Source organism: Euprymna scolopes, chromosome 6 (genome assembly GCF_053919585.1).
Source record: "Euprymna scolopes isolate OS-2025 chromosome 6, ASM5391958v1, whole genome shotgun sequence".
Taxonomy (NCBI): Eukaryota; Metazoa; Mollusca; class Cephalopoda; order Sepiida; family Sepiolidae; genus Euprymna; species Euprymna scolopes.
The window spans coordinates 138,904,994-138,918,334 of NC_136487.1; the positions used below are offsets into that span (position 1 = coordinate 138,904,994).

The following is a 13,341-nucleotide window of genomic DNA, read 5'->3' on the forward strand; positions in this document are numbered from 1 at the left end:
TAAACAATACAGCTGGTCCAAAAAATAGAATGCAACTTTTAAAAATGTATCTTTACCTTAGGAGTTTTTTTTTCATTATTCTTTGGATTTTTAAAGCAATTGCTACAATTTTTACAACATGTATGTAAATAAACACGTATATATACGGAAATTCTCAACAAGTTTGTCCCACAATTAAAACACCTATAATTGCACGATCAGTACTTATGTGAACTATACAATATTTGAAATTAGTACAATACGATTCTCTTAGCACACCATTTGGTTAGTTATTCATTTAAATAAAGGAGGGATAGCTACGTAGTTGAATAGAATAAAAAATTAAGATAACCGTAATTACCCGAAATTACAGTAATTTTGTAAGTCATACGTTGATATATTTTTATATTCTTTCTACTTTCTACTTTCTATTATTCCCTCCGACTCTTAACAAACATTCGCATCACTTAGCAACTACTGCAGTCTTTCACAACGCTAATATTATGAGATTATATTAAAATATTTAAAAAATAAATTGAGTTTTGTAACGAATACTTACGTGAAATATTTGGACTTTTTTTGATGACTGGATTGAGTGGCCGACACAAAGCGCCATAGACGGTCATGTTTAAGAATAGGCCACCAAGTATTAGAAAAGTGCCTCTCATGCCATAAAACGATATGAATTTCGTTGATAAGTAGTTCAGCATAAAACTACCACATCCATTTCCACTAGTTGCTATCCCGAGAGCAAGGGCGCGTTTTTTCAAGAAATATTGCCCAAGGATAACATTTGCGGTGAAATAGCTCACAGCTAAAGAAAAACCTTCAAAAAAGAAAAAGTAAGTTAAATGAAACAGTGACTGGAAATAAAATTTAGCACTAAAAATTGTTAGCATCTCACTATATCTAATGTCTCTCAAATAATATGCTATTCCAAACGTAAACATGAGGTAAGATTTTACATCTCCAAACTGTGCCAAATAAAAAAAAAAACCTTTGAAGGTCATGTGATCCGTCTCAGAACTGAATGTGAATGTATAGCCCACAACAGAATGTAGCCTTCCAGATTTCTTTTACCTTCGTCTACCTCAGTATAAACAGGGAGACAGAACAACCAGAGAACTTAAGATAGCCAACAGCGAAGAAATCTGAACCGTTTCTCGGTCAGTTTATAAGGATTTTATAGACAAGTTTGTGTTGTGTTTCAAGAAATAGACACACGTAAAGGGCGATAATCTCAAACTTGTTTTTTAACACATAAAAAGAGTCCAAGAACTCGTGTGTTTTGATACGATGTTTTAAACACTATAAATCAGTATTACCGAAAGTTTTATTTAATCCTTGCAAAACATTAAGGAATGAGATCCTTGTTATCTTTCTCCTTCTCCCACCCCCTCATTTTCTTACAGAGTCTTCACAAACATACTCATAACTAAGCAACTACTGCAGACTGTCACAAAGCTAATATAATTATGTGATTATATTTCAAGAATTTTGTTTTATGATTGGCTTGAGGAGGCAACACACGAGGAAATTGAAATGGAAATGGTGATGGAAAAGCGAACACAGCATCAAAAGAAGCACTGGGTAAGATACATTTTAATATTAAGATTCCATACATTGATACATACATTCTCTAAACAGAAACATCAATGAAACTTTACAATGATATTGGAATGAATGTAAAAAAAAACAACAACAACAAAAACAAATATAGGAATGAATGTAAAAAACAACAACAACAACAACAAAAACAAACATTGGAATGAATGTAAAAAAACAACAACAACAACAAATGTATTCAATATTTAAAATATCATAAACATTTATAAACCATCATGAAATCATATTATAAAATATCATAAATATTTACTGGATAGCGAAGAGTCTTTTTATTAGGAGGTAACCACTTATCAAGGTTCAAAGGCCACTCGATAATAAGGGTTAATAGAGTGACAGGAAACCGGTGAGACAACACCGAGATGATCAATAACAGTGAAAATTAAGTAGAATTTGATTATTCTAGATGTCACGCTCAATAAGAACTGGTTTACATTGCATTTGAACTTGAAAATGACTTTTCGATGTACTTTTCACAAGTATCAAATGACTAGTTATGTTTGAAATTGTGTATACATTTTCAAGGAGATTTGTCAGAGTGAAAATATTGTTTTGCACCTCCTTCTCCATTGACAATTTCCATTTGTCTGCATTCGGGGATGTCTTTACGAATAAAACATTTTGTAAATAAATATTATGTCTCTTATTATTTGTATCATGCAGCGTTATTTTCGCGCTTCCTTTCTTTAGCACTATTGAATTGTTTTGATCCGTCAACAAGCTCAATATAATGTTTCTATGGATTAATATCATGCTCAAATTTAACAGATTTTTTAAACCATTATTGATATGAGCCGTAGCTTCGCAGTCGACTAATAGTTCAAATTTATCAGAAACTAGCAGGCCACCCGGCATTGCCCCGTCGTAAACTACGCTTAAATATGATATTTTGATTAATGCAGATTTCGTATTTATTATTTTTTTTTTATATGGGACTCAATATATAGTAATGATTTAAAAAGTTTAAAAAAAGATGACTCGTGCGCAACCACTGAGAATCGAAACCAAAACGTTTAGTTTACGATTTACCTTTTCCTTTGACGTTAATGTCCGAGCTATGAAGACATTTTTGCTGCAAGGCTAAAAATTAAAACATGAACCAATAGCTATTACGTTACGCATGCATATTCGTAATGCCATCGTTCGATCTTCACTTAGCAAATTCCATTTTTAAATTTCCATACTTTTGAACGGATTTTTTCCGCCTAAAACCCGAGATTAAAGCTTCGTATGGGTTCGAATACCTTATATATTAAGTTTCATATCTGTAGACCAAAAACTGACAGAGGAGTTGGGTAGGCAAAATATTTTAAACAAAAATATATATACGCATACATAAATATATATAGAAAGAGGTTTGTGTTTACTATAACATTTTTACGCAAATATTTCGCAAAAATAATACATGTGGAATATCTGCATGAATATCTGCATTACACGTGATAGTTAACTAAAGATGATCATCCCATAAGAAAACCTAAAAAAACAAACAAACAAATAGGGTATTAATTAAAATGAATGTTTAAAAGAATATGCAAATTAGCTAGATCTTTTGCAGATGAATGTAATTCCACGACCATATATAACAAAGTTGTATTTTCATTTTAAATAAATAGAAATATAGAATTTTTAATATGAATATCACTCCCCCCCCAAAAAAAAAATAATTTATAGGAGTATAGATAGATGATATGAGGATGATACCTTGCAGTACGAATAATTGTTTTCTTCAGTCTGTCTTTTTCTGCAGAATGAGATATCGTGCGTTCATACTTCGCAAAATTTACATCGTCTACTTTTATCACAGTTTTTTGCGAAGTGACCATTTTTATTGCGCTGAAAATACGTGAGAGGGTCTTTTGTGTGTGGTTTTCATAATGGAGTCTCCTATTTTGGGTTTCGTGTTTTCCTCATATACACGGAACGATGTTTTGAATTCCAACAGAGTATGTAGTGTTTCTCATTGGGTAACTATAGCCGTTAAAGTGTTGAATTAGATGGCAGTTTTTTCACTGGCATAGCTATCGCCAATGCATCTGAAATGTCTCTATAATTTCGTATAGCTTTCTCGGCGCGGATGGTATAGCTGGTAGCATCTTCATCCTCGTGTTTTTAGAGGGTTGAAAGGTACAAAGCACTAATTTTTAGCTTGTCTTGTGGCAAGTAATGCTCTCTTAAAATTTTTAATGCTTTTCTCCTATCATCTTTCGCATTCCGCATGATTAATGCCAAGCTTCTGTCGTCCAAAACTTGGATTAATTTCGCGAAGATGTAATCATTTCTCTGTGGATCAACCTCATCATCTTTCTTTTTTTAACTCGATTTTTAGTTTTAGCCTATGTTGATGTTCCATGAAATTAATTTCAAACATCTTATAATGTCTTTTTTCACCGTCAAACATTAGTATAAGCACGTTGGTCCGAGACATGACTGAGTATATATATATATATATATATATATATATATATATATATATATATATATATATATATATATACTACTCTAGCCTACTATTGCTACTCGCGCCCCCCACTACCCTCTGTCAACTTCAGTTCCAAACCCATAGTCCGTGGACCCAAAGTAAGTCATCATAGTTGCTTACGCGTGACTCTTCATTGTATAGCGCACATTGACTAACGTACCTTGCCAGTATCAGCCCATGATTGTCCTGATTTAGACGTGAAAAGAAAGCAAGGCCAACAATAAAGTTTTTTCCTGAGATTTACTCGCACATAACCAGTCAATGTTATTAAACCATTTGGATTGGAACAGACGAGTTCAAACCTTATTCACCAATAAGGGAGTGGGCGACCAACTTTGATAATTTCTCGCTTCTCGACTACATTCCTCTGAGCAAACGATCAATTTTTTAAATCTATTTTGAATAACATTGACAATTTTATTCGTCGTGCCGGGCACGAGTGGCACTAGTTCCATCTCCGCCCCTGATATATATATATATATATATATATATATATATATATATATATATATATATATATATATATATATAAACATAAACATATGTACCCGACGTTGCCCAGTATTAAACATAACATTAAATTTCTTAAAAAAGGATGAAGTAAATAACGGAAAGAAACTGAGACATGTGCTTGCGAGTATTATGTTTTTTTCAAAACAGTTCACTGCTTGTAAGTAAAATAAAAAGGATAAATACTCGAGTTGAAATCGAAACAAAAACCTAAAGATAGGGAGTGAAGTACGATAACTATAAGGCCAGCTTTCACTATCTTTAAAAAGTGTTTTCAAAACTACTTATTCTTAACACAAGGAAGCTGTCATATGAACAATTCGCGAGTGCTCAATCGTAAAAATGTTGACAAACAGATAAGAATCCGATAACCCCCAAATATCAGTTTTTCAATTTTGAAAATTTAGCAGACTTTTTTTCTGGATGAAAACCGATTAAAAAGTTTTCCATATGTCTGAATACCCTATATCCTAAATTTCAAGTCTGTAGATAAAAATTCGTTGAGTATATAGGTTAAGAAGTGTCCTGACGCACAAATTCTCAATTTTATAGATATATAGACACATGGCGGTCAAAATATTAAGGAAAGTCCACACAACGGAAGATAGATTTTAACGTCATTATTATAAGAGTGTTAATAAATAGAGAGAGAGAGAGTGAGAGAGAGAGAGAGAGAGAGAGAGGGAGAGAGGGAGAGAGAAGAACATGATTCCAAAGCTAGAGAGTTCCAATTAAAGGAACGTAACTTTCATGATGTCAAAGGTTAACAATACTAAGCAAGATAAGAATTGTACTCCGAATAATTCAAATAATACGTTACAAAACAAACCAAAAGAATTCAAGTTAAGTTTATCTTACCTACTAAGATTCCATAAGTAAAAATCAACGTTTCTACATTGGGAGCAAAAGAACTGGCAACAGCTGATGCAGCGGCAATTATTCCTCCAACCATCATAATCTGTCGATGACTTGTTTTAAACTTTAGCGCAATTGATACCAACGGACCTGAAAAATATATTGAGATTGTCTCATTTCAGAAACTGGTATTAGAATATAACAACAGTAAATTTATTTTAAAAATATCGTTAGTGTAGAGGCCAGAAAGGAGTTATCGCCCTTTCGCTCAGACTTTGCATAAGTGGAGCTATCCCCCTTATAAAAGGACAGCGAATCGCCATTAGTTGTTTACATTCGTTCACGGCAACACGCTGTCGGATTGGAAAACCAGCTTGTTTAACGCAAACCTTACATGGCGCTACGAACATATTGTCACTTTAAAACGTGAAATAATATCGCAGCATTGAACTAAAGATATCGTACACTATGGAACATGAAAACATTCTCTTATTACGTCAACTAGTCGAGTTACAAAAAGAAAACATCGAATTACGTTAAGAGCCATCACATGGGGAAGGATTGTGGCTGCGGCAGCCACAGACGAAGAATGCAGGACTTTGAAAGAACTGATTCAAAATGGCTTCCCCCAGTCACGTAACAATATCCCAACCGTAGTTCGAGTCTTCTGGCCTATGCGTGAGGAGTTATATTGCCTGGAAGGAGTGATCATCAAGGGGAACAAAATCCTAATACCTCGACAACTCCGCGCAGAGGTATTGGAATCTCTTCATTCCGCTCATCAGGGTGTGAACGGAATGCTGGCGAATGCGAGACAACGACTATTCTGGCCAGGGTTGGATGCTAACATCAGGCAAACAAGAGCCCAGTGCTGCACGTGCAATGAAATCGCACCATCTCAGCCCAGGGAACCCTTGATGTCCTCAGCAGACCCGGAATTTCCATTCCAACAAGTGGTGATTGACTTCGTCCAGATGCAGGGTAGACACTTTATGGTATACGCAGACAGGTATACGGGATGGGTTGAAGTGGCCCTAATAACGTCGGGAAGAGCCAAGACGGTGTGCGATACCTTGAGGACTTGGTTCTGTACCTACGGCGTACCGGAAGAAATTTCGTCGGATGGTGGACTACCATTTGAATCCCAGGAATACGACTCCTTTTTGAGGAATTGGGGCATACGAAAACGTACCTCATCAGCGCATTATGCCGAAGGCAACGGCCGCGCAGAGTTAGCCGTCAAAACCGCGAGACGTATACTGGCGGACAATACGGACAGTTATGGACGCCTGTGCCATGATCGGGCGGCCCGAGCACTACTAACCCATAGGAACACGCCTGTCCAAGATCTGGACATGTCCCCAGCCATGATGTTGTATGGCCGGGTCATTAAAGACCACCTTCCTGCCCTGCGGGACAAATACCAGGTTCGAAAACAGTGGACAGAAATAGGCAAACTAAGGGAGGTGGCAATGGCCAAAAGACACATGAGGAACGAGCAGTATTATAACCAATATTGTCGCCCACTCCGGGAACTCCAGGTAGGAGATTATGTCCAGATCCAGAACCAGGACGGGAACCACCCACGTCGATGGACAAAGACGAGGAGAATCGTGGAGATCCAGGGGTACCGACAGTACCAAGTCCGGGTCGATGGAAGCAATCGAGTGACATTGCGCAACCGTCGGTTTCTCCACAGAATACACCCGGTAGTGGATGGCCCTCGTAACATCAGACAAGAAATCCCAAACCCACCTATAAATGTGGAGACCCCACAGGAACAACCTCCGGAGGAGGCAATGGAGGTGGAACAACACGCCGACACGGAATCCCCAAGCGAGCATGAGGAAGAAATGGAAGTGGAAGATACTACGGGAGGAGATACCCAAAAATACAGTCCTCCTCCGTTAAGGGAACCGTCAAGTCGGAGGACGAGAGCCCCAAGGGGTTTGTCGCCGCAAATGCGGGGGAAATCGCACGAGAATTCCTCCACATAAAAGATGACCACAACAACTTGCTTTTGTGGTCACGAGGGGGAGGGGCATGTAGAGGCCAGAAAGGAGTTATCGCCCTTTCGCTCAGACTTTGCATAAGTGGAGTTATCCCCCTTATAAAAGGACAGCGAATCGCCATTAGTTGTTTACATTCGTTCACGGCAACACGCTGTCGGATTGGAAAACCAGCTTGCTTAACGCAAACCTTACAGTTAGTATGTTTTACACTGTGTTTTTATGTAAATTTAGGAAAAATTAGAATAGTTAGGATTAATGGCATAATAATTTAAATCAGATCTTAAATCCTAATCCTAAGCTGTTGTAATCTCTTGTGATAACTTAATCCCAAATCTAAATTGCATTAAAATCGCAATATTTACTTGGAAAAAAAAATGGCGATTTGTAATAACCCCTCTAAATTTTTGGTAAAATTCGCCTTTCGCCTCCTTTGTTTACAAAGCCATTTGGCGGAAGTGACGTCCGACATATTTTTAGCTACGGATGACCAAAACTTTTTTTAGAAGTTTTATTCAGTCTTTATTTGAACTTAATGGACTGTTTTTTTTTTTTTGTTTTTTTAAAATATTTATGAATTGTGTTTTCCCCATTAATATGTTTATGAACGTTTACCTAAATTTTATAATAAAAGTTAGGTAAACGTCGATATCGAAATTTTAAAATTAAAGTTAGTTTTATTAAAAAAAAAAACGAGGTCTTTTTTTTTTCAAGTACATTATAAACTTTATTTGAACTTTTTAACAAACTTTTACACACACACACATACACACACACACATATATATATATATATATATAAATGATGCTTAAAAAAACTTTAATTATTCTACTCATACTTCCTAATAAGCTACATGTTAGTGTTCTGATTAAGGAGGTTTGAAAAGTGCACGTCATGTTTTCTGCAGTGCCGCTATATTAATGTTGAACATTGTGAGCTCTTGGTCGATGATAACTGGTTTTCTGTGATCATTAATCTGTGTAGATCATCAGAGAGGTAAGGATAGACAGTACTGACATCCCAGTTTGGTAAATGCAAGATTTGTGATTTTTTTTTTCGTTTGTTTGGTTCAGGGTCTTTCCCTATTCTCCCTACCCCCAAGCATCCATTGAAACAAGTAGATTGTTGCGAGTGAGCACTTTTCTGAGTGGGAGGTTGCCCAGCTTACGGATGGCGTAGCACCTATAGTTCGTAATTCATGACTCGTAATTGCTATCTCCTGTGTTGTTTCTAACGTTGTAACCAAAGGCACTTAAATGACCTTTCCAGAACGTAAGCATGGGCAATTTGTATAAATATCATGAGCTGTCCAACATAAGGATTTCTCTTCTCGGTCTCACTCATGAGCAATACATCTGGTATCAGCCTGATAACAAAAGCTTCTGGGAAGTATTTGTTATATCTGACCGCCTTGGGGGATCCACCCCGGACGTAGTTTCTGGTTTTACTGCCATATCCCTTTCTTCTCTTGATGATACCACTAAGTAGTGGGGTCATATTCTATAACTTGGTTTCACGTTATCATTGATTTCTGATACGACTGATTGCCTGCGCCAGGATATTAATGCATCTAGTCGTGCCGTATAAACTAACCAGCCTCTCACATGGGTTATCCAACCAGCTGAAATGGATTCCCCTGACATTGGAACCAATATATGAGAGATTTAAGAAATAAGTGAGGACCAGTGATGCCGTCTATTCTACCAGATATGATACCTCTTACCGAATTTGAAAGGTACTACTGTTTTGTAGTTGTGGAACACGAGAAATTATCTGTTATTTATCTGCCTGTCGATATATCTACATATTATCTATATATCCATGCGTATCTATCGATCTATCTATATATCCATGTGTATCTATCGATCTAACTATCTATCTAAACCGAGCTATCTATCTATATCGATCTAGCAATCTATCTAACTGGCGATATAAACAAGAGATGAGATGTGACGCTATGTTCTGATAAAAGTTGTCAAAACATTATTGAGGTATAAAATAGACACCGGAAGTTCTAAAAATAGCTGACCGGAAAGACGTGGTTGTTACGTGATCAGGTTAGCTGGACATGAAGTCGGAGTTGGAATCTAGACGTAAAGAAGAGCGGACGGGTTAACGGTGTCCCCCCCCACCCGAAGGGAGATAAGGTGTCTCTAAATTGGTCTTCTACCTAGATTTTTCCGTCCGATATGCCAAATTTCTGTTAAAATCTAAATAATAAAGACACATGTATGCACACATGTATGGAAGAAGTAAATAAACATCCTGTTAAAAAATAGATTATACATGTTTAAAGTTTGAAATTTCTATATCTCATAAAAATTTATACTTTTTATATTTTCAGTATGAAAATAGTTATCGTAAGTATATCATGAACAAAAAAGCATTAGAATTGTAAGAATATCAGAAATGTATCGTAAGTTTTTCTGAAGATGCATGTAGTCTCGGTCAAATTGGCACACACCTCGTCAATACTTCCATTATTAATCGAGCGATTTCCTAATTCACAGGAAAGAAAAAAATCAATCTGATCTCGCTCATGTCGATTAGAGAAGACTCCATTATCAATTATAATCATGCAGTTAAATGGGCTGGTAAACAGCAAAACAAAATAAAATAAATACAATAAGCAAAAGTTCAGCTAGAATTCGTCACTGTCAACTTTTTCTCTCAACTTCTAGCACGTGTTCTCCCGACAAGCATTTTATTAGAAAACTCACCACATTCCATTTGTTTACGTGTGCAGTGGAAGATGAGATCTCGTGAGATTTCACGAGACTACAACTTATAAATCCATGGCTGCCATCTTTAATTTCTCTCTCTCTCTCTCAGATCCCATCCGAAGATAAGTTGTATAACTGCACAATACACACACACACACACACACACACACACACACACACACACACACACACACACACACACACACACACACACACACACACACACGGGCGCTTTCTTCTTTGATTATTACATTCAACTACACTCCCTCCTGGTCTCCAGACAACACATGTCGCATGATGGACGTGGTCGGTTGTTGCGAGCACTTCTACGACGGGGGATTGGCTGGACTACTTCATTGGAGCTCTCAGGAGAGGCGTCGGGACCATTAGCATCAGCGTTAGGTTCGTATTTAGGGTAGGCAGGATACCCTTCACATGGGGTGGGGTACCATCGAGTAGCACGGCTTGCTCATTGATGATGTCAGTGATTCGCCCTCTTTGAAAGCTGTTGGTGCATCGATTATTGGGAAGCTTCACCCAGACAGTGCCCCCTAACTCATACGGCTCTCGGGTTTCCTGCCGATCAGGCAGACGGGCGTCAATGTCCTTGATGCGCACTCGATAACAATGGATCGCATTAGTGGGTGCGCTTGCAGCAGTCATGCCATCCTTTGGTGTTGCATTATATCTATAGACCGCCTCTGTGATCGTGCATTGCTTTCTTGTCGCGATCTTCTTCACGCTTCGATGGCACCGCTCTGCTATGCCGTTGCCACTTGGTACATATGCACATCTGTGCCTGAGCTGGATCCCCAACTTGTCTACGAAACGTTTGAACTCCCCACTGCAGAAGGCTGTGTCATTGTGTGTGAGGATCTCTCCAGGCGCCCCCTTTCATAAAATATGGACTCCAATTCACGGATGACACTGGAGGAATCCTGTCTTATTAACGGGCGCCAGATCGCGAATCTTGTCGGTCCACAATCGAGGAGGAAGTGCTAGCTGTCGTAGTGGGTTATGTTCATACTTAGTCGGTTCCAAGTCGCGTCTACTTCCAGCTGACCTTTCCGCCATCTGGCAGCAGCGGGGTCTATTGACTGGCATGTTTGGCATTTCTTGACTACCGCTTTCATTGCACTTTTCGACACCAACGGATGGGACAACTGCACAAAATAACATGTCTGTCTCATTCTGGGGTGTCCACTGAGGTGGTGTATCTTCCTGATTTCATCCGCCACCTCAATAGAGGCGGCACATAATGGTATTGGCTCGGTTTTCTTCTTCATGGTATCATATCATCTGCATGGCACCAGAGTGTGCCTATCAGCAAGGTTGCCATTTGAAGTGACCAATACCGCATCCACAGACAGATTGTACTCTTTTACCAGCTTTTTTACGGTCTCCAACCTCCGTCTGATCAGCATCTTGTTGGCTGCCTTAGTGCGCACTATGGTCTTGCCTGTCAGTGTGTTTGATATCCAGTGGTACACGCATAGCGAATCCGTGTGTATGCGTAGTGTCCTCACTTTCCACTGGAGTGCCAGGTTGATACTTTTTATCACCGCATTGAGCTCTGCCAGGTTGATATGTGCAGTGTTATTCGCCGGTCGCAACCAGCAGGCGTCTCCAATCGCAATATCATTCTTCTCAATTGCCAGAGAGATCGCATCCACCCACACGTTCTGTTTATCTCCCTGCAGGCACCAGTCTCCTTTGGTGAAGTCATCCTGCTTTACCCTTGCGATGGTCTCCTTCACCATGCAAACCAACAGATCGTCGGCTGTTTAACCATCCCAGCCTTTGGTGATTGCGCTTGCCCTCCTTTTTATAATGCCTGTTGCCACACGAGTCCATCCACACACTGGTAGGTGCCCCACAAGTTTTCCACATAGGGAGAATACTGCTCGCCTCGTGAAGACATCGGGCACTTCAGGAACTGCAGTTCCGCGCCTCCATTTCAAAGTCCCTCGCTCCTGTCGAACGTTCAGGCCCAAGACACGGACGCTATCCTCCAACCGTTCTGGGCCCTTGCACGTCAAACCAAACTCAGCCAGTTTGGACCTTGCACGTGATGATGAAACAATGTCTTCGTTCACATATATGTCATCAAGGTACGCCGATATCCTATCTTTTATTGCTTCTTCCTGTGATAACACAACATTAATGATATTCTTCATTATTTGGGGTGCCACGTTCAGCCCGAAGCCTAGTCTGGTAAGGCAGTACCTACTGTCAGCAAACACCACCGTCTGAAATGGCAACATTGTTTCACTGATTTGAACCTGTAGGTATTATTTTCTTAAATCCATCAGGGACACATTGGAACCGTGCTGGCGCCACTGTTGTAGCTTGCTGGCACAAACGTCAGCATCTGCCGCGAATGCATCAAGATGCGCGTTCAGTTCACGGTAGTCCATCACTGGTCTCACCTTTGCTTTGTTGTGCTGAGCGACCGCCATCAGCAGAATCAGGCCTCTAGGAGGTCCAAGTTTCTCATAGGCATAAGGAATTAACCAACCACTCTTGATCCAATCACGAAGTTACTCTTCGTATACAGGCCTCATTTGGTCGGAAACATGGTAATCTGTTACCTCATTTCGCAGTTTGGCTGGTTCCTGGTTTTCCGACCACTTACACGCGGCTGTCCAAGCCTTCTGCCGCTGGTCAAATTCGACAATAAAATCTGGTTGATCAATCTTCAAAGCAGCACACACTGGAACCTTCTCCTGAAATTGTACCGCCCCAGTCTGCGTTATGTGAGCACCACCTAGGGCTCTGATTGCATCATAGCCTAGAAGCAGGTCAAAGCTCAGCGGTTTCTCGAGTACTACCAGCGCTTCGACGTTAGCCGAATTTCCAGTTCTAGTGCGAATGTTCACAGCGCCCGCTCCGCAACATGTTCGCGTCGCTCCACTGAGGATGATTATTCTAGTAGCCTTCTTTTTCTAAGTGCGGCAGAGGTCCGAGCTCACTATGGTGCGAGAGCACCCCGAGTTGAGGAGTGCTGAGCACAATGTCTCATTGATATAGATCTGAATGGTCGAAAACGCCTCGTCTAATTTCTGTTTGGGAAAGAGGTCACCTTGTCCCCGACCCCGTTTCCCGAACAATCCCGGGCCATATGACCAGTCTTATTACATCGGTAGCAGCGAGCAACTGT

The 13,341-nt window shown here is 39.4% G+C and overlaps 1 protein-coding gene across 6 annotated transcripts in view; it reads right to left on the minus strand.

Annotated features, from left to right (window-relative positions):
* LOC145277992 (monocarboxylate transporter 9-like) overlaps positions 1–13,341 on the minus strand; it is a 166,338-nt gene that overhangs the window by 36,873 nt on the left and 116,124 nt on the right. For all 6 annotated transcript variants that reach the window (XM_080130136.1, XM_080130139.1, XM_080130140.1 and 3 more), the window contains 2 exons: positions 5,453–5,599; positions 539–805 (listed from right to left, as the gene is read on the minus strand). In XM_080130136.1, the coding sequence (XP_079986262.1) occupies positions 539–805; positions 5,453–5,599 (414 nt within the window). The remainder of the gene's footprint in view (positions 1–538; positions 806–5,452; positions 5,600–13,341) is intronic.